Genomic DNA, 23,203 nt, shown 5'->3' with positions numbered 1-23,203 from the left:
GCTTATGGCAGAGAGATTCCTAATGGCTATGAAATAAATGCAGCAATATGTATGCAGCCTTCACCTCAGGAAACCACTACAACACAGCCAAGTGGCTGTACCAGAATTACTCTCTGCGTGCCCTGCTCCATATGTGAGTTCTTAAATATCCATTGCTGGGCATTGCTGGGCATTGCCAATACAGATTATGGGAATACCTCTATTTTGACTGGAGCTTAATACAATCACATAACTTTCCAGGGTCCTTACAAAAAAAAAAAAAATATATATATATATATATATATATATAAAAAAAAAAAAAAAGATATATAAACTTTAAGTGAAACACTTAGGCACAAAGAACATCAGCAAGTCCTAATGAAGAAAAATCCATATATACCTTTTACAAAATACATGCCATATATATGTGAAGAAACAAAAATTGACAGGCTAATTGTTGAGCAATTGCTCAACAGTTGAAGCAATTTCTTCAGAAGGCAGCTATGGATCCCTACTCTGTAAGGATGCCAACATGGAAAGACCTTGAACAATGCAGGCAAAACTCATGATGAGGTACACAGGAGCTGGAGATAAAAATATTTGTTATCAAGGAAGACCAGATATGCAAGACCACTCTCAATATTGAACCTTTGATCCATCATGACAGCTGGGACAAATGCCCAAAGACTGCAGGAAAGCAAATGTCACTCCTGCCTTCAGGAAAGGCACAAAGGAGGGCCCAGGGAAAGCACAGGCAAGGCAGCCTCACCTCAGTCCCTGGGAAGCTGATGGAACAGCTCATCCTGGAAACTATTTCAACAGAGGAAGTCATACTTGGCCAACTTTATGAACTTCTGTGATGAAATGAGTGGCTTAATATATGAGTGGCGAGCAACGGATACCATCTACTTTGTCTCCAGGAAGACTTTTGACACCATCTGCCACAAGATTCTCACACAGAAGTTGATGAACTACGGGCTGCATGAACTGATGCAATGTGGATTGACACAAAACTGGGCGGAGTGGCAGATACACCAGAGGGACCTAGACTGGCTGGAGAAGTGGGCTGACAGGAACTTCATGAAGTTCAACAAGGGGAAATGCAAAATCCTGCACCTGGAGAAGAACAACCCCATGCGCTAGCACAGGCTGGACCCTACCTAGCTGGAAAGCAGCTTGGCAGGAAAGGACCTGGAGCTCCTGCTGGACAGCAAGTTGAACAGGAGCCAACAATGTGTACCCTTGGGGCAAAGAAGGCCAGTGGTATTCAGGGCTGTATTAAGCAAAGTATCGCCAGCAAGTCAAGGGAGATGATCCTTCCCCACCGCTCAGGCCTGGTGAGGCCACACCTGGAGTAGTGTGTCCAGTTCTGTGCTCCCCAGTACAGCAGAGACCTGGACAAACTGGAGAAAGCCCAGCAAAGCATAACAGTATGAGAAAAGGATGAGAGAGCTGGGTCTGTTCAGCCTGGAGAAGAAGAGGTTCAAGGGGGGGGTCTCATCATTGTCCATAAATACCTGAAAGGAGGGTGCAAAGAGGACAGAGGCAGGCTCTCCTCTGTGGTGCCCAGTGCCAGCACAGGAGGCAATAGGCACAAACCATACCACAAGAGGCTACGTTTAAACATCAGGAAGCACTTAACTGTGAGTGTGACTGGGCACAACAAGGTTTCCCAAAAAGGTTGTGGAGTCTCCCTCCTTGGAGACTGATGTTCAAAAACCTTCTGGACATGGTCCTGGGCAAGTGACTCTAGGTGACCCTGCTTGAGCAGGGGAGGTTGGACAAGACATCCAGAGGGAACTTTCAACCTCAAACATTCTGTGGTTCTGTGATAAAAAATTCATGTCGAAAGGATGTCAAACTATTCCTGCCTCAAAAATACTTTGAGAGCAAAACGGAATTTTATAACACGATACCTTACATTCTCAACCACTAGCATGATTCCTTGTCTGCCTTCTCACACATTTTGTCCTCCCCAGATTAACTGTAAATAAGTTTTCCATCACTGAAATTGGACAGCCAGACGTATCTTAAAATCCATTACAGACTCAGATACTGGCAGTGATTTCAAGTGGAAAATGTGCAGACATTTATAGATAGTGGTAAAAATGTCTTCAGGCATACAGACTTCTGTGTCTTACAATGATCCCCAAGTACAACAGTCCTCTGCAATCCATTAAAGTCAGGAAAAGAAAGTAAATAAAAAAGTTGCCCTGTTAATATTTTTGTTCTATTTTTCTCTGTGAAAGTTTACAATAATCACAAAAATTAATCATATTAATTAATAAATCAATGACTTGATATGATCACAAATACACAGTGCTGGAAGACACTTGAAAAAGTCACTTAATCCATTCTCTTGTCCTAGTGAGAACCACCTACACTTGGGTCTCTTGTAACAACAGATATTTACCTTGCCAAGTCTAAGATTTTCAGTGACAGAGCTTCCACACAAGCCCCAGGCAAATTACTTAAGCATTTTAAGTTTTCTTTCCATTAAAAAGTTTTCCCTACCAAACTGAATCACTGAATCCTCCCTGGCACAACTTAAGTTTAATTCTTTCTGCTTGAACACGAGCAGGAAGGAGAAGAGAAAATTTTCCTTTCAAACTACAGCAACTTTCTGCATAATTAAAGATTTGTTCATCTCCATCCCCTGGGATTTTCTCTCCAGTAGGCTAAACCATCTCATATGTTTCAATCTTTCTTTGTACATGCCATATTATTTAGACATATGACTAATCATTCTTATTACTCTCCAATGAACACTAACCACTCCACATCATTTTTGAAATACAGTTTCCAAAACAGAGCACACACTATTCCAGGTGAGACATTACCAAAGTTTAGCAGAGTGAAAACATTTCTTCACAGCAAATCCAGGCTATTGTGTACACATCCCATTATGCCATTTACGTTGTTCACAAATACTGACTCTTCCTCAGTTGATATATTATTATGGCTCCCATATTCTCTGTAAAAGAACTTCTACTTGGACGGTTTTCTCCATCCTAGGTCAACTGCATAAACTATCCCTACCTAACAAATTCATCCTGCTGAATAGTATCAGACCTCTACTGCATGGCATCATAACACCATAACCACAGCTTGTTTTTATTCAGAATATTTTTGGAATATAACCCTGCTATTAAATATCATACTTCTCGCAGCCTTGTGGCATCTGTAAATTCAATGAGTTTACAGCATACTTCATTTCCTAGTTATCTAATAAAAACACTGAAGAAAATTGGTTCCCAGAAATGGCTGTTCAAAAAAATCCTTCCATTATAACAGTAATTTTAACAATAACAGTATTTATTAGTGGTTTTTTTGGCAACTATAACTCACTCATTTACATTGAGAACAGTATTTTGTTTCTTTAAAGCTATATGCTTCACATGTACAATATTGGTAACCAGAACAAACTTTAATGCATTGAGGAGATTAGGAAGACAAAGGAGATGGTGTGAACAAATTTTAATATTGCAAATGCCTAACCATAATCAATAAAGAAAAACTCCACTACGAGTAACATACACAATTTAATAAGAACCTCAGTGAGGAAATAAGACACAGAGCTCAAAATAACACATTGCCTTACAGAATATCAATTTTATGGCCTATTTCTCTGTTCAATTTTGTCAAAATTTCTGTGTATTTTCAGGAAAAAAAAATAATAACTGTTTTCATGCCCTGGAAGTATGAAATGCCACTTAACTATACATATTTAAAAATAAACTAAAACTGATTCTGCCTCAAATAATATGCGTGTCTTAAACCTCTTACACATGGGTTCAAAAGCAAACATTTATTTTGTAATGTGAAATTATAAAACAATCATTTTAAAAAGAAAATACATAACCATTTAAAGTTCAAATAATATCAGATGTCACATTTAAATCTTAAAATTTGATATATATACTTTTAGTTTCTCATTAGGAAAAGAGTATTTGTAGCTTCATGATTTAAGTTCCACTCTAAGACTGAATGTCCTAGCTTTGCCAGTTCCTGTTAAATCATAACATTTTCAGACTGAAAGAAAAGTAAAATTTTTCACACAGCTCTCATACTGGCTTAGCACTGTAGAGGGTCCATGGATGAAATAATGGCCCCATCAAAGTCAAAACTCCCCTGAATTTTGACAGAACCAAAATTTCACCTTATATCTGCTAAAGTTTTGAAACTTTACAGATATTTTAGAAGCATGAAAAAATGAAATGGTAATTTCCTGGTCCTTTAAGAGGTCTTCATATTACATAGATTTGTATAGCATTCTATGCATGATCAGTACCACAAATACCATGCATGTGCATAGATATGCTATATATAATACATGTCTTACCATTCAAGCTCCGCATGCACAGAAAACACATCACTTCACTGAGAGTTTCACGTATGGAGCATTTGCAGAAAAAGGCAAATGGAGCAGTAGTATTTCCTCTGATTGTTTTCTAATATAACCACTTAAATTACTGTTAAAAATGTCGAAGTTGATTTTCAGCTTTCCCTTTGCCAATGAGGGTTGGAAAGCAAACAGTGTCAGCTTGTAAAATGCCTTCAGCAGGATGTTCTAAATGGGCAGTTCTTATAAACCTACTCTCCAGTAAGTTTTAATGCTATACAGACATTACTTAGTCTACAGAGAGCAGCTTACTTACGTCTGGGGCTCCTTTTCATTTTGCTGCTTTTGCTGTGGTTGAAGAACGTTATTTACCAGCTCAGTGATCCCACTAAAGGGAAACCACCTGTTTAAATAAGCAAATAATGTGACTGAATAACCAATAAAACCAGACTAGTTCAAATGTTTTCTTATCCAATGATAATAGAAAATATACAGGCGGAAAAGCTAGAGCCAATGGGAATGTTAGCTGCAGTACTAAATCAGCCACTAAGGGAGGAAAGGGAAAACAAAGTTTTACAGTTAACCAGTTCACAAGCAGGCAGCAAGAACCTACATCCAACCGAGATGTGGATGAAGTAAGAAGCTGCAGGCAGCTCTCTTACAAGCCAGTCAGGAAGCAGATGGCAAACTAACTGCAGCCTATCAGGTATTAGGGTAAGCTAATACCATCAAAGGTGCAGAAAGCAGAACATGGCAAAGGTAGAAAAGTCAAGCCTACTGCACTTTTAAGATAATTTACTTACTGTGTCAGCTGTGGTTTTTGCTCTTCTTTGACCCTAAAAAGATAAGTTTGCACAACTGAGTGCAACATGTTGTAAAACAACTACCCTGAAGTTTTATAACCTGCATCAAATCAGTAGGAAAAAAATCTTACCCTGAGTTAAAAGGAATTCCCTTAATATTTGTTGGGCATTTATAGTATTGGGTATTTTGTGCTTATTTCCATTTAGGATTAAAACTAGGGAAAGCCAAATATCTAAAACTTCTCGTTACAAAATTGAAATCAACGCAGTTTCTTCTAACTGGCTTCCAATTCTTTGGACAGAATAACATGTTAGAACATTTCCAGCAATACATTCAACTACAAATGCAAAGGAAGGTGTTTTGATTATCTTTACTATCTATTTTCTATATTTTTATTTTACAATCGAATTACCTACCATAATTCAAGGTGAATTTAAAACATGTAACATCATTTAAAACACAGCACCCTAAACTAACAGGTTAAAGGAAAATCTTCTCTGCGTTTATGAAACTACAATTATGTCAGTGTCTGCAGACAACGTAACTCTAAAAACTAAGGAGGGAAGACTAAGGAACTTGACTCTGAGTGAAGTTTACTTTTACTTGCTAGAAGAAGTAATTAGATAATACATGCAGTAAGTCTGCATAGTACTGATTAGTGTTTGTCCATCATCTTCAGGAAACCATTGTATCTGAAATAAATGCTTTAATTTGAGTGAGCAAGGTGATGTCCTATGCAATTCCTCTCCACTAAATCCAAGAATAGAGATGTGTACTCACAGGCAATATTTACATCTCTCTAATATTTACTCTCTCTCTAATTGCACCTATCTGTCCTAAATATCAAGTTAGGACCAGTTTCCCTTTACATTCAATGAAACCAAACAGGTTCCTAAACAGATGTCCTCAATGTCCCTTACTTAGCTAGGAGGGGAGTGCAGGCTCATAATTTAAGCAGATGCTTAACTTCAGATAAAAGACTAAAGCTCACAAAAATAGCTCCACATCTCTTCCTCCATATGACATGTCACTGTGACTCCTCCTGTGAACAGGGTTCAGTGACTAGACAAGAACTAAATAAGGGAAGTGGACACTGATACAGTGAAAATTTTGAAAAAAAAAAAAAAAAACAAAATTTAGTACAGAAAGAGAAAACTGAACATGAGCACACAGTGAACAGTCCTCTAGCACAGCTTGCCTTTTCAGCATTTTAGAAAATTATAGTGAAAAAAAAATAGGTAAAAGTACAAAACCAAAAACGCAGGCAGATATATTTTGAAGTTAAGAAATATGGAAATAAAAATTGCTCATGCAGTTGCAATTCCACTCCGCCATGCATTTTAACTGCAGTATCATCTTTCACCGTGAGATACCATACTGTTTTTTCCACACAAAAAAATAGGGAATTGGTATCTGTACCTTCTTGTACTAGGCACCTTAAAACAGCTTATAGCCTCCAACTTTAAGGGCCTGAAAGCTGTATTTGGTAAGCTGTGAGAAGGAAGTGCCACTGGACCAAGAAACCTGAATACGCAGTTCCTCCATGCTTCCTTATATTCCTCTCAATACATGGCTCCCAAACGTATTTACTGGACACTTAAATTAGTGTTTCATTGTGAATTTTTCTACTGAAATAAACAAATGAAATACGAATGTTTCACACATTGAGATTACAACCAATGCCCTTCCTTTGGACTGGGACCATGGTCATTTTTGTAACATGCAGAATTGAGACCGAAATAGAGTGAGATCATAATTTGCAGTAACGCACACTTCTTCAGAGCTCCATTTGAAATCTTTGTTGTGTTTTTTGTTTTTTTTTTTTTTTTCCCCAAGAGGATTTAGCATCTTTACATAATTGTGTGTGTTCAGTGACTTCAACTGCAGCTGCAAATCCTTTGTATTTCTGAAAATCTTACAATCAGATTCAGAACCACTAAAGAAATGTTTCCCATTAGTAGCCACCTTGAAAATCTGCATTTAAAATGGTTTTCCCCTCATTTTATAGGAGCACTGTGTTCTAAGTCAGGATATGATTTGCTTCCGCAATTGAAAATATCTCCCCTGAAATACTCTTTTCTCCTACAATTCTGTGTCTCGTCCACTGTACACTTTCCAACACTGCAGTTACGTGAGGACAAGAGCCTCTGTTATTATATAACTATGACGCATCCTTGAGTACTATCCTCATACCCTTTAGTCCCTTGATTAGGCAATGATCTTTCTTGACTTTATAGCGACAATGGAGGGGAAGCTAGAATTTGAAACGAAATTATTAAAAGTATCTATTGAAAAAAACAGATTCTACCATATGAAGTTAAGCTCTTGTTGACCTTGTGGGTCAACAGGCCTGGATCCTTTGGGTGTACAGCACAGACATTTCTCATCCAAGGTCAGGGAATAGATTGAGATTCGGCACCCAAGTCAGCAAGCCAGAGGGAAAGGGCTGCTAATCTCCTTCCAAAATACTCTTCAATCAGACAAATTAGGAGTAGAAGCTGCAGTAACTCATAGAAATATTAATGCATTTAGATGAAATACAAGGAATGTGTTTTAACACAATGGTGGTTTAAATAGTTTTTTTTAGACAAAAGAGGACTGATAGGACTCCAGATTCTTAAATCCTGTCTAGATACTACACATTGCGTTGTCCTTCCTTCGGTTACAAGAAGTACCTTGTGTTTTACTAGGGAGTGTACTCCCAGATTTCCCATATATAAATTGCCTTTTCCCCTCCTTTCAAAAATCAGCAACTAATAATTCCTTACAAGAACTGGATTAACATGTCCAATATATATATGTATATATATATCCATTTACTCATCAGACCAACTGAAAAATCCCAAACCATGTAACTACATTCCGTTTCTTTCAGACTACGTCTTAACTTTGCCTTCCCACACCTTTTCAATCTGCCTTCTAGAAACTCCACCAAGAAGGATGCCGGTTCTAATTATTGACCAGAAACAATTTCCCATAAATACCTGCTTATTAAGACCACCAGCAGGCTGCAGATGATGTGATCAGCAGTGACTGGGACAGTGCATTTTAACAACTCAAAACATTAAGTAATTCTCTACCTATTTTCTTTTTTGATGAAAATTTCTGTCCCTACAGGAATTCAATCAACACTGTGTACAAACACTACATTAATTCTTAAACGCTGAAAGAATCTGAAACCTTTATCAGTTCACAACTTACTTTCCACATCTCATAATTCCATATCCTGCATCACCTTATTGACTTTAAAACAAGCCACCATTTTTCTGCTTGCCAACAATAAAGAATTTTTGCACTTTACAAGTGTAAAAGTGTGTAAGTTGTCTGGACCCTCTGCGCTTTGAAACATTCACAGTACCAATCCTCTTGTGCTCTTCTGCAAGCCTACACAGTGCAAGTGCCAGACCCTTTGACCTCAAGGCACCAGCATCATTACGTTAGACCTCAAGTCTCATTCAGCACTTCTTTATGTTAGATCCTCTCTGTGTACTCTACGCTTCCTCAAAGGTCATGGCTAGTCCCACTGGTAGAGAGAACGAATAGGAGGACAGAACAGAGAAGTGAGGGAAGAGAACAAGAACAACAGAAGCAGGAGAAGAAGTTGTAAAGGTAGTGAAAATAACACAGTTTTCCTCAGCCCTATAAATTCTTAATAATTTTCTATTCTTCAATCCACTGCTATCAGTAAAAGCACTTACCTAAAATCTATTGTGCCAAAACCATATAGGATTCTTCCCAAATGTGTTGGTAAACTAACAAGTACTCTGTCACCAGACCTTTCCTCTACTTTTACATGCTTTGGTGCATAGCCACAAAAACATGCGGGTGGTATTCAGGTGCCTAAATCCATGATAATGACCCATAAAATACTCCGTATACCTTCTAGATGGGTGAAATTCAACAGGTACCAAGTTCTTCTCCAGTGAAGCCTGGGGATATGCACATTTCAGAACCAGCCATCCTTGCCAGGAATAAAGATCTACCTCAAACACGACAGCGCTCTCAACATTCAGATTTGCCAGCCACGGACCTACAGGCACACGGAGATCGGGTCAGCAGGAACAGTCTGAGTGTACCTCGTGTCTCCTGAAACACCGGGAGAAGCACAAGGCACGTAACAAACCACCTCACTTGGGTTTCAAGCACTGCAGGCCTGTACCTGTGTGCCTTTGCTCAGCAAAGGTTAGATGAGGCTACACCAGGACAGAAAGATTTTTCTAGCCCTTTTGCTGAGAGGGCTGGAAATACAAACCTACCTCTTGTTTGGAATTCTGACTTCCCTCCTCCTCCTAAAAAAGTATTTATTATTAAAATTCATGTCGTAACTGATGTTGGATCACTTTAATGAAGTCGTTGATTTTTATTTTTTTTTTATTAAACACATTGCCTCTGAAGTCCAGCAAGTGGGACACTTCCAGGAAGTTTTAAGTTTGGGGAACACAGAGCCTAACGGCCCAAAACTCAAAGCGGAGTATACGTAGTCTCCATGAGAAATGCACGTTACACCAAACTTGATTAAGAATTAAGATGAGATTAAATATTAATGCACAGAGCTATCTCGTTTTCCCAAAGCAAATCACCCAGGAACAATGAGGGACGGCCTCAGTTCTATAAAAAGCACCTTCCCGTCTTGCTTCCCCTGCAGATACAATACCGACACTGACCCCAGCCACGCTCACAGAAAAGAAGTAGAGAATAGTTGGGTGAAGACTGCAGATATAATTGTCTCAGATACAGATTTCTAGTTATCCACATAAAAAAAAAAAAAATCTGGAAGAGCAGTATCTTTCAAATAAACACAACAGCATGAATGCTAACTCCTTGACACCCACACACATTATAAAGTGAATTTAACTTAATACTGCCCTCGGGTTTTGCATTTGTTCTTTGCATTCCAGATCCCGCTATCGCAGACAACAGTAAAGAGCCAGCAGCTAGCTCAAGAGTCAAGATGCCAATACACAGGCTTCAACAGACATATTCTCCCTCCTCACCAATTCTCTCCGATTATTAACAGATTTCAACTATTCCAAAAACATTTGATAACCAGAAAATGTCTTCTCAATGCAAACATACTGAAAGGCACAGACTAAAGACAAAACTGTAAGTTCGGTTTATAGATTTTACGTTAGATACTGCTATTTCTTGCACAGCTGTCCAAAAAATGGACATACTGCTAATTGACAGGGCTACTGTAACTGTAAATCCCCAATAAAGTATTCTGAGTATCTCCATGAAACTTTCCACAGATTAAAATGCAATTACTAAATGAGTATATTCCAGCAATCTTCAAAAAACAAAGCATTACCCAATATGAACTGGGCTGCAGATGGCATGGAAAGTGAAAAAGAAAGCAAAAGCAAATGAATTCACACTCTTCATCACTTTTTAAAAATACCGATTAAGGTACGGAATTGTATCTCAGGAATCTATGCATTCCTATTTTCACAGCACATGAACATCACAGTCTTTTAAAAAAAATTTGCCATCACCAATATTTCTGTTATGTAGAAGAAAATCATCCCCAACATACCTTGGAAAATGACACTAAAAATAAAATAGTATTTAAATAAATAATGATAACATTCTGTTAGCCTTCCCCTCTCCTTTCCTCCTGCCTCCTGCTCTCTCTGAAAATGGCATTTGGTGCATAATTCTGTTTAAACCACCCCGGGAATGCCAGTTCCATTGGTCTAACTAGGGACCATGTTGAAAAAGAGGGAGGTCATCTTCTCCATCCACATTCAGAGGTTTTCACCAGTCTGTCTTGGACTGTAAGGTCCATTAATCCATTTTCCTAGATTTCCTGCTGTGGACTCTTTCTTTTCTTTTTTTCAAATCTTTGGAACAGTACCCCAGTGATATTCCCTCCACCAAGTGACAAATCAAAAAGGAAAGAAAAAAAAAAAAAAAAGATTACTGTGCAGTGATTACCTGCTCACAACTCAAGTCTCACTTTGCCTGCATCCACTCTTGACAAAATAGTAAGCAAAGCCACAAAGTAAAGCATGTATAAAATCTGCATTTCCCTTGAAAGAGGGAAATTTTTTAATTCATTTAGAGAATATAAGTAATTGAGTGAAGAAGGATCATATTTTGGACAATACAATAATGTCTTTTCAAAGAAAAAAAATTGCCTGATGAAGTGTTCAAGTGATTTTTCTGACTGATTCTGACCTGACCATAACAACGCTATCAGCGGTTTCTGCAAAAACAACTTGGAGATCAGAAGCTGAGAGGTAATTGAGCATTTGATACTGCTAGAGAAGCAGGTGAAGTTAGATGCTTGGAATAGAAATGGTATCTGTTAACACAGAATAAATTTAAACCCACCTAAATCCTCGCTGAAGTGGTTAAACATCACCTGAGGTCCAAACTGAAGGAGTATCTAAAAGTACAAGAGAGGCAACAAGAAAACCCCATACACACTTTAGGAATAGGCATAGACCTATAGACGATGCTTTACGGTGGTACAGACTGAATGAGCTGCCTACAGGACCTCAGATGAAAATCACCGATAAACACAGTAAATTCCATACAACTACAACTACGCTGACATTTAGGTGATAAATAGAAACCGGATGAATTTATCAAAGATGCCAGACAAATATGTCTCAGGGTGGAAACATGATAGCAACATCTTTAGAAAATTCATACCGAATGTAGTTCATTGCTATTTGAAAACATAACATTCAACAACACCACACTTGGCTTTCAAATCGGAGTGGGGAAACTGACAGGAAGCTTTGATTATTTCAAAACCAGCCCAATAAATGACACGGCTTATCTTTGAACATGAATTCCTCAGGGCAAAAATGTTTCCTATTACTTGCTTCCAGAGTAAGAGACACTGTGAGCTATAACTGAATTCAGAAGCTTGTGCATTATGTGGTACAATCCCATCACTGCCTTTCTGCATAACCACAATGAGTTAATAACTTTAAAAACTAATTTTTTCCAAGAGCTGTTGGTAGAAGAGCCTTTAGGTATATGGTCATTTTGGAAATCAATCCTTTCAAGACTGGTGACCATAATCTCTAGGAGATTTTCTGGGTTCCTCCTATTCCTTAATAGGAAGCCTCCACATTTCTCCTAGCCTTCTCAGACTTTTTCTTTTCATTACGGTCTTGCTGTTGAAACCATAAATTGAGTGTCTGAATCACAATGAGTACACGAGCAAATGAGCGTAGTACAACTGTAATAATAAATAAGCACTACGCTGAATGGTATCCACTGTGTTATGTGCCGTTCCAATAACTAATTCACGGATCAATGCTCTCTCTTGAAGGTTATCCAAAATTGGAAGCAGGAGGCCTCAACCAGGGAGGTAATATCGAAAGGTCAGTGTTAAAAATCTCGTATTTGTCCAAACCTACCACATTGTTTGAACTGAGCTAATGCAGCTTCGTCCTATAATTAGCAACCAAGAGTATTTTGGTTATCACAGAGCAAGTGGGAATTTGTAACCGTCAGCACTGTAAGTGGTTGCCATGTGGAGCGCGCCAGCTGCCTCCCACTTGGGTATCTTGTGTCTGCCGAGGATTTATGAGAAACCTAGGAACAACATGTACAAAAACTAGGAACAGCAAAAATTACAGGGCGATAATTAATATAAAGTTTTGAATGAAGCAGAGTTGTCAAATAGGGGCAATAAATACAGCTAGAAGAATGTAACCTTATTCATCCTGTGTAAAGAGGCTTTGAGCAACCTGGTCTGGTGGGAGGTGTCCCTGTCCACGGCAGGGGCGTTGAACTAGACGGGTTTTAAGGTCCCTTCCAACCCAAACTGCTCAATAATTCTATTAACGCAAGAAAATATATTCAGTGAAAAAGCATCTTCCAATCCTAAAATTCCAGAAGATTTTTATCATTTGTCTCATCTACTAACTTCAGTGAACTAGGAGTTTCACCATTTTGAGCTTCTCAGGGTAAATTATCCATTACTTGGTAGTTGTACCATAGATAACAGGTCGAACATCAGCATTAATTAACATTCAAAATGTAAAATCAAAAATTAGATTGTGTTAGAAAACCAGTAAGAGCAAAACAAAGATCCAGTCAATGCACATGAAGGCTGCCATAGGCAGGAGTTGAAAAGAGCAAGCACATTTCAATGAGTCCTTGAGCCCCAATAAATATTACTTGACTAGAAGCTTACCTATTCATTTTCTAACGGTTCTTTTAAAAAGCAGCTAATATGATGTAATTCTTTACTATAGTGAATTTCCAAATCTAATTTCAAGGACATGAGACATTAAACTTAAGGAGGTAAACACCTCCTTGAGTTTAATTGGTTTCTTCTGTCAGTGGACTGCTTTCTAGACAAAAAAGCTATGTTCCTACAAATGCTGATTTTCTTCTCTTTAACAAGCTACACTGTAAGACTACAGTTTAATCATCTAGACAGTAAGACAATAGTTTAGTCATCTATCCTGGCAGTAGATTTGATAACACTACTGTCTCCCTCATGCAAGCTACTTTTCTATAATAGTGCATGCATTGAAAAATGTTTGAATTACATACATTAGTAGAATCCAGTCTCCTAATGGAGATCAATTTTTGACAGCTAGAATTTTCAGCATATAGCTTACATACTAGCTGAAAAAATCCATATTTGAATGTCTATTTGTCTATTTTTAGACAGAACTGAAGAAATTTCTTATTACCTTCTATTAACGTTGTTACTTTAGCCAAATTTTGAATTAGCTTTCCTTCCTTTTTAAGACCACGTTAACAAACAGTTACTTAGAAAATATTCCTTCAGTACAGTCCTTGAGACAAACACTCCACACTTACACCTCACCTTACTTCCAAAAATTCAGGTTTCACCCCATGAGATGTCACGGGTTTTGGCTGGGACAGAGTTAATTTTCTTCATTGATGAAATACGTGCATAAATGTATCTCAGTGTAAACCACAAGTTTATAAACCTACTCAAACTTCAGCAAATCTGCATTTTCCAAGCACAATTTGATCAACAGATAAGTTTTAACAACTGATAACCAAACACCAATTTAGTTGTTGTCCTACATTTGTTTTTCTTAAAAAGAGAAATAAATGCAATTTAAAATGACTGGAGGGAGAGAGGGACTGAAAGGGGTTGTTCTTAGTATTTAATTCCATTTAAATGAAAACTTTAAATTATAGTGACATTTTAATTCATCTGAGAGTCTTCTACGTTCTTGTACTCTTGTAGGTATATCTAGACACATACAAGGCAAAAACACTGTGATTTTTTATTTCTTTTTAACTAGATCCTGAGGATTTTAAAGATATATTTATTACATTATCTGGATTGCAACTTTCCTTAATTAATGTAATTCCCATTAATTCTATATTGGAAAGATGAGGCTTTAAAAAAATACTTAATGTTTCAATCTTTTTTGCAGTTAACTGAAATTCTCAGGGATATCATAAAACAAAGCCAAAAGCCCACTTTAAAAATGATACAAAGGCTAGGAAGCTGAAATCAAACAGTCGTTTAATCCCCTTTCAGAGCATTAATTGAATTTTACATATTTCAAATATTATCCAAAAACAACGTCTTTGCAAGTAATAAATGTACAGATGTAACAATGTATATAGTTACGTGTTTGTGTTTTTTTGTTTGTTTTTGTTTGTTTTTTTTAACAAACTCCAAAAAGGCAGTTTTCACTAGGTGTTTTTTTTTCCTTCTTCAACAGTAGATGGCATTCCAAGCACCTCCTGCAGAAAGTGCTTTCCTAGATGCATATCATCAGCTGCTACCCTGAAATATGCAACCCTGGGCTCAGCTGTTAGCAGGTGAATTAAATAAAAATCCATTTTAACTCTATAAATAATTTGAAATGCATTAGTAATTACTTTGGTCTTGATATTTTACTTTGCCTGTTAAGTAAGAATTTTTTAAACATCATTAGCTGTAGCATATTCACCAGGTGAAAACCACAAGCACTACAAGAGAATCAGTAAGTTCATATTTCTCAGACTATGAGGTCTAACTGCATGAACAGGATCCAAATTCCTTCCAGTCAGAGTGCAGCCAATCCTAGAGAATTGCACAGGAACAGAAATCAATATTGTGAATTTGTTCTTGTTTTCAGCCTCTTCAGAATCAGCCTTACAGAGCCCCTTGGCAGGGCTGGCTTACGTCTTGCATCCACTCATACATGAAGCTCTGAATAACTATCACTGTTAGCAGTGGAGGTACTTCACCAGTTAAGGACAGTGTACTAAATGTTAAACTGCATGAAAAATACCAAAAAAAGAAACACATCATAGTTTCTACTACCAAACCAAGATTACAATCTAAGATTTAAACAGGAAATGAAAAACCAGGACAAGAAAAATAAACAAGAAATACAATAGTAATGCAGTCTCTTATTCCACAGAACTTTTGTAGCAATACTTTCAAATTGAATTTTTTAAATCTAGGAAAATGCTAGTCTTGCTGACAAACTTTATTGTGACATCTTGTAACAAGAACTGAAAATGCAATTGCATATATCTGAGATTTGACCATGTTTAATAGCCAGTTTATCAAGTCATTCATTTTTGCTAATTTGCTACATAAATCGTGAGAGGTGGATATTACATTAAAGACAAAATTTTAAATTCTTTATGAGGAAATAATTCCAATATTCTTAAGACTTTTTGTTACAAGAGGAGAACATAAAATACTGCTCTTTTCCCTGAATCACAGAATCACAGAATTTTCTAGGTTGGAAGAGACCTCAAGATCATCGAGTCCAACCTCTGACCTAACGCTAACAGTCCCCACTAAACCATTTAATAATTGACTAAAATATAAATGGAAATACTTAAAGGTTTCAAAACTGATGTTGAAAGAATACTAGGAGTCTTAAAAGAGAAACTGCTTTGGTAAAAGCATTCCAAACATAAACCAACTTGTCTTATTCTTGAAGGAAGTACCACAGGGAAGGGAAGGGAAGGGAAGGGAAGGGAAGGGAAGGGAAGGGAAGGGAAGGGAAGGGAAGGGAAGGGAAGGGAAGGGAAGGGAAGGGAAGGGAAGGGAAGGGAAGGGAAGGGAAGGGAAGGGAAGGGAAGGGAAGGGAAGGGAAGGGAAGGGAAGGGAAGGGAAGGGAAGGGAAGGGAAGGGAAGGGAAGGGAAGGGAAGGGAAGGGAAGGGAAGGGAAGGGAAGGGAAGGGAAGGGAAGGGAAGGGAAGGGAAGGGAAGGGAAGGGAAGGGAAGGGAAGGGAAGGGAAGGGAAGGGAAGGGAAGGGAAGGGAAGGGAAGGGAAGGGAAGGGAAGGGAAGGGAAGGGAAGGGAAGGGAAGGGAAGGGAAGGGAAGGGAAGGGAAGGACTTCTGCAGAACACACTGGTATGATTGATATTTAACTATTTTGATTGCTTTGTCCTGGATGTTAAATTCTTTCAAATAGCTTCCATAAGGTAAGGACATACTAAGCAGAAGTTAAAAAGTATTTAAATGATCTGCTATAAAAAGTAATGAAAATAGTTTCTTTCAAACTAAGATGTTAGGACCTCTGAACAGAATTCCTTAGCCTCTCCAAAACAGCTCATTTTAGCTGAGAAATAATTTTAAATGCTGAAGCTATTTTATTTTCATTAATCTTCATTAATTCCTGCCATGTACAAACCCATGCAGTACCAATGACTGAACCTAACTGAGACATCCCCTGCCCAAGTGACTTGTGGTTTCCTTCATTCTCCTACCAGCTTTCAACACCAAAACCTGAGAAGTGTGGTGTTTTGGGTCCATTAGGCTTGATGTTTCAGAGTACTGTGCAGGTTGATCAATCAGGCATCACTACACTGCATGACTGTACTGCCACCATATATTTCTTTTGAGGAATTTCATTCAGCGTATTTTTATATGGTACTCAGCAAGGCAGTTTAATAGCCAGTAAAAAAAAATCCCAAACTGAATTTCTCTCAGCATCACAAGAATGAAATGAGGATCTGATCCGTGTAACTACTGCTATTGCTCAATGAAAGCAAATCACCTACTCTATAGACTGGCACCAGCAAAGAACTCTGGAATCCCAAAATGAGTGACCATACGAGAACAAAAACTTATTACTAATTAGTAAATTCTGTTTGCTTGGACTCCATTAATTGTGATTCACAGGACAACTATTTACTCACAAGCCACTCACAAGTGGCTCTTGCAGGCCACCCATCTAACCTCTGAGATCTCATCTAAATAGTCAAGGTCGATAAAAGTTGTTCAAACATCTAATTTCATTCTTCTGGTTCAAAAACACATCAATAGTGGTTCCTGAAAGTAGTACAGATATTCTTGTAAAAACAAAATTGTTTCGCAGAAAAGGTGAAAAACTTCAATGTCATCACATTTAATAGAGAAATTTGAAAATACAATTTAAGTATAAGTGAAACTGTAACACTCCTGTAGTTTTATGTCTGTCTTTCTTCCATTTTTCTCTAAGATTAGCTTTCCTAGTCAAGCTGCAAAAAATCTTCCTACAGTCAGAGGCACATGTAAGTACCTGGGTTGGTAGCCTTTCAGCCTTTCCACCAAGTATGAATGAAAGTTTTTAGTGTATGATCAAACATCATACTCTAAATAAAACTACAGTATTCTCTCAATGATTAACATTTCAACATTGACTCAAGAGCTGAACTTCCTGAAAGGATGTGATGTCTCTTGCAAGGTTTTATAAAAAAGAATCTGAAGTTTTCCTCCTTTGTTTTCTATATTTCCTTAAAATAAATTTAGCAACCAATTGAGAACCTAGAAGATGTTCCTCTCCCAAACATGGGTGATATCTGGAACAGTCACTGCTTATTTGTAAGAAGAACCAGTTTTAAATTCCAGAAATATAGAACTGACCACAGTAGGTTAAAGGCACTTGTACGGGGAAGATCTCTCATTCTTCGTCCAACAAATCTGTACCTGTACTAAAAGCATAAATGGAAAGTAACCTACATAAATACTTTTGTGAGCATCATTCTTCAGAAACACAGCTTATTCATACTCTTCTCTGCAAAGTTTTTGAATGTCTAAAAACAGCATTCTGAATTGCAGCTTTGGATGATCATTTATCTCATAAATCGTTATTGTAAAGCAGACACTCATTGTTCTCGTTTCCATCTAATTGCAAGCATTCATTCATGTCTGTTTGCAATTAGGGTGCATTTAAAGTGAATAGAACTGCCATTCATGAAGACACTATATATAAATGAAAATTAGTAAATACACAGTGACATCAAAACCAGCCCTAACAATAGTCCCATGATTTAAAATGTAGCACATGGTAAACATCCTGGAAAAACTCCCTGGTAAACACATTCTGCAGAGTTACAACACTAAGTTCTCCAAGTATCCATTTCTAATGGTAGTAGGAAACTAAATTCTGTAAATTCAATATTTTTTAAAATTCATACTATTCTTATAAATGCATGGTAAAGGCGATCTATAGAAAACAGGTTTAAAAGTTACTTTCAAGTTCATAAACTAGTGATTTGGTATGCTTCTGTTTTGTAAAGAAAATACTTCCTTTTTTCAAAGGAAGAATGTACATGCATTTTTGCTTAAAGAGACTGAGAGGAAAAAAAGAGTACTTCAAACATCATGAAAAACCTACCCAAGATCAGCATAGGGAGTAAAGTTTTGAAAACTGTAGAAGGTACTGATGGAAGGACAAGCTTATGAAGTTTGAGAAATTGTTATTCTCACAAGTCATGGTTTATCCCAAGCACAAGTTCAATACACATAGCCACAGAGTAGAAAGCAAATGAGAAAACAATGCCTTAAATAGCTTAACATATAATAAAATTAGACCTACTACTGTGTATCTTGTTTGAATCTCCCAAACCACAATTTAAGCTCAATACTTCTTGCACCATCTTCTACTGTGGGGCATGAGGAGCAGCAACCTTTCATTTATTTGAAAATCTTAAAGTTACCCTCAGACTTCTGTCTTAAAGTATACCAAATTTGTTCTAATTTGTTTCCGTGTTTTCTAGAGATCTCACCTGGACTGCTCTCAACTAATCCACTGCTGTTTTGAGCTGCAGTTTTCAAAACTGGACACATTCCAGCTGGGTTGGTGCTCACCAGAAGTGTTTTGTAGGACAGAGCGATGTTTATGCAACCCATGATGGCAAATACCCATAACAACATGGACAATTAAAGTTCATGTTCAGCATAAGAGGCGGTTTAAAACCTAGATATTACATTTGGGAATTGCTGCCCGATCAGTTGCTAACTTCAGTTTAAACAAATGCTTACATCCAAGCATAGCACTTACTGAATAATATCTTTGTTGAATACCATTCAATAATTTTAGACCATATCACCAATTTGTCAAGATCATTTTAAACCTCTTTCCTAGCATGCTTCTAAGTGCACCCTACGCCATCATAATGGGCATTAATGAAAAGAATGACTGACTATTGTCAGACAACTCCGCTAAGTTTCACTTGCTGCATTGTTCCATTTAGACAGAAAACCATCCACAGCTACTCAGTGAAATTTTCCGACTATTATTCATTAGTACTTACTATGGTCCTACAAGCAGTTTTCTCTGTATCACCTGTCCTAGCTTACTTCTGAATAAGTTCTGCAGGATGACTGCATTCCTCAAGTCAAGATATATTCTCCACTGCCACTTCTCTGTCTGAAAAACCTGATATCTGTTGCAGAATTGTGTTATGTTTTTTGGCACAGTCTGTTCTTTATAAATCCACAATGTCTATTATTCACTTCCTCATTATCTTCTAAATACTTACAAGAGCTTTGTTTATTCCTTCCACTGCTTTTCTGGGAATTAAACTGGACTGTTTCAAGTCTAACTCTGGATTTTCTTCCAACAACCTCACCTCCAATTTTAAAGTGGGTTCTGTGTTTCCCCTTGTCTTCTCAAACACCATATCCGAAAAAAAAAAAAAAAAAAAAAAAAAAGATTTAATTATATGTCCTTAATTCTTAAATAGCATAGAGAAAAAAATCTATAAGATCCAACTAATTAGTATTTTTATTATTTTGTGTCTCACAGATGTATTCAAACTCACAATTTTAGAGACAATCCTAGCATCTCAATGAATTAAAATATTGCTTTAGCAACCAAGAACAGGCTGATGAAAAGAAACAGAAAATCACTTTCTGAAGACAGTTTGGCTATGCAATTACTAGTAGCAAGTCTAACCAAGAAACAAAATTAAAAACTGTTTAACACTTTGGGGTAACAGTGTCTTGGAAAGCACAATGGTTTCTTACTAATATGGATGATCTTTACTCACAAAAGACAGAAAAAGTTCATCCATCATAGCCCTACTAGGCTTGTCTATGACACTGTTTGCCAATATCAAAAAGTCCTGTTTCAGTTGTGTGCCAAACAGTTGGATTTTTTTGGAACCTCTCTGGCCTGCTCTCCCAAAATCTCAGGATTCTTAGTCACAGCTGGCTTCTTAGTTGAGGAAATGACATAGATGAAAAACAGAAAAAGCACACAGATATGGATGTGCTTGTCACAGCTGCAGAAACAACACATTTTGAGACGCTGCCTTACTTGTAGTGTCAATTATATACTTATGTGGAAAACAATACTTTTTCCCCCACAAAAGAGATGCTAACTACAAGAAGACAAAGGTTTTATGTAGCTAAATTCAGTCCCAAATCTCATGAAGAGGGCATACAATTCAAATACTTACTTAAACCTTTCTTTAAAAACAATGTACAGCAAAGGAGAGGTGAAAAGAATGCACAACATTTCTAATATTAAAGGATTTAGAAAAGATGGAGAAGAATGTCATGAGGACTGGGGAAAATGTCAGTGAGACCTGAGCTCATTTAATTTTACATTACTGGAAATGTGTTGAAATTGATTGCTTTATTTGAATCTTTTCAATTTCTATATGCACAGGAGATGTAGAAACTCTTAAAAGAATGTTTTGACTGCAAAGTTGGTTCATTTTGCCCTTTCAATTTAGCGCTCTAGCTACTTGATCATCCAAAGCATATGCAGAGTAGTTTGCAGCAGGGCCCATTATGGCTGAAGCAAGCAGTCATCTCGATGCAAAAAGAAACAGCTACGAATGAGAAAATAATAGAGATTGGTCTGCACCAGACACAATGAATACAATTACCATTTGTTTTGGAAGCCCAGGCTTGTTCCTTAACATGTATCAGATGGACAGTATTGATATAGACTGAAAAAAATTGATTCTCAAGCAAATATCAGAACTAAAATATAATTTTTTAAAACTGAGGTGTTTAAAATATTGAAACATTTTACTTACAATACTGCTGAAACATCATAATTTTAAGTCAATATTGGACCAATTTCTAAATATGTTCACCTTCAATCTCACTTTCTTGAGCCTGATGCAAAAACTGCTCAAAGACTTCGTATTACATACATGATGGATGGAGTCAGAACATAATGGTCCCTCCTCCAACATAAAAGCTATTTAACCTAAGGGAGAGCTACAGAGATGGTGAAGGGTCTAGAGGGGAAGATGTATGAGGAGCAGCTGAGGTCCCTTGGTTTGCTCAGCCCCGAGCAGAGCAGGCTGAGGGGAGGCCTCATGGCGGCCTGCAGCTCCCTCACGAGGGGAGCGGAGGGGCAGGCGCTGAGCTCTGCTCTCTGGGGACAGCGACAGGACCCGAGGGGACAGCATGGAGCTGGGACAGGGGAGGGTCAGGCTGGGGGTTAGGGAAAGGTTCTGTACCCAGAGGGTGGTCGGGCACTGGGACAGGCTCCACAGGGCGGTGGTCACAGCACCCAGCCTGCTGGAGTTCAAGAGGTGTTTGGACAACAACCTCAGACAAAGGGTCTGATTTTTGGGCAGCCCACTGTGGAGCCAGGAGTTGGACTTGATGATCCTTGTGGGTCCCTTCCGACTCAGGATATTCCATGATTTTATGATTAACCACTCTTACCTTCTCTTACTGTGCACACCATGCACTCAGAAATTTTCCTTTGTGCATGAAGCCAAATTCGTAGATATATTCAGCTGATCACTCCCTCTAAGATAAGCCATCAGCTATCATGTGCTATTCATATATTAACAACCATCTAACTGAAAAGTCATTCATATGAAATGAACATTATGTGAGTATTTTAATAAATGTATTTTAAAAAAGATAAATCATATGCACTGAAAAAATAAAAGGTTGCATTCTATGTGCTGGGCATGTCACCATGAAAATTAAAGTTATTTCAAACATGTACAGTTATTTAAATAATGATGAATAATGTTACTTAAAAACACATTTTTTTTTTTAATATGTGCCCGTTTTGTTCATTCATTTACAAATGCATCTCTATAGATTGTATATCTATAGCTACAGAGATCGCTTTTTAATTTCCCTAAAATTATTTTAATATCTCTGATAATAGTGTTTTATACAAGGAATACTAAAAATATTGTAATATCTCATTGAATGCAGTGACTACAAAAAGCAGCACTAAGCAAGACTATATCCAATAAGGTTAGATGACGCTATTAGAACATACAATTACTGAGCTGCAGGAAAAGGAAACAGCAGATGTTACCAGCCTGTGTGAAAAAGGATCTTTTTGCTTTCTGGATAACATTTATACAATGGCTTATAAGGCAGCTCAAGGAATACATTGCACCTGGACCAGAAGCACTTAGAAAACAGAAGTGAGAAGTGTGCAACCACCCTAATTTCTGTACAAAATAAACAAACTATTTTGACCTATGTATGGCACAGATACAATGACTACCTCATTAATTTCACACAATGTTTTTTTACTACTAATAAAATGCTGCTGTAGAACAACCCTGATTTGCGAAACACTCTTGGAACAGAAAGCAGTGATGGAAGTACTTTGCCTTCTTCCACAGTTCTTGTAAGGAAGTGGCAAGCTCTTTTGATTGAAATAAAATGGCATTCTATATATAAAATGTATTTATATCTTTGCAAATAAATGCAAGACTTACACTGATCATGGCTTTAGAAATCTTGCCTAATTTTTCTATAATGCTTCAAAGCCCAGCTTAGCATCTGGATGTGCTGATTTTACCACTTATAACGATAGCAGGGTTTTGCTACTTAAACAAGATCACTTCAGGAATGAAGAACAGCTGCTGGAAGCTGAACGAGATGAAGGGAACAGACAGAA

General features: G+C 37.5%; 1 protein-coding gene across 25 annotated transcripts in view; it reads right to left on the bottom strand.

Moving 5' to 3' along the window:
• Positions 1-23,203, bottom strand: part of RIMS2 (regulating synaptic membrane exocytosis 2) — a 448,070-nt gene that overhangs the window by 382,979 nt on the left and 41,888 nt on the right. For 21 of the 25 annotated variants that reach the window (XM_084510626.1, XM_084510614.1, XM_084510622.1 and 18 more), the window contains exons 2-3: positions 5,125-5,157; positions 4,638-4,724 (exon numbers count right to left, since the gene is read on the bottom strand). The exons of the other annotated variants lie outside the window; for them this stretch is intronic. In XM_084510626.1, coding sequence (XP_084366752.1) covers positions 4,638-4,724; positions 5,125-5,157 — 120 coding nt within the window. The remainder of the gene's footprint in view (positions 1-4,637; positions 4,725-5,124; positions 5,158-23,203) is intronic. 25 annotated transcript variants of the gene reach the window in all.

The sequence above is a fragment of the Aythya ferina genome (genome assembly GCF_964211825.1).
Source record: "Aythya ferina genome assembly, chromosome: 2".
NCBI classification, from domain to species: Eukaryota; Metazoa; Chordata; class Aves; order Anseriformes; family Anatidae; genus Aythya; species Aythya ferina.
The sequence above is the reverse complement of the archived record's forward strand: the minus strand, read 5'-3'. Positions and strand labels throughout refer to the sequence as shown.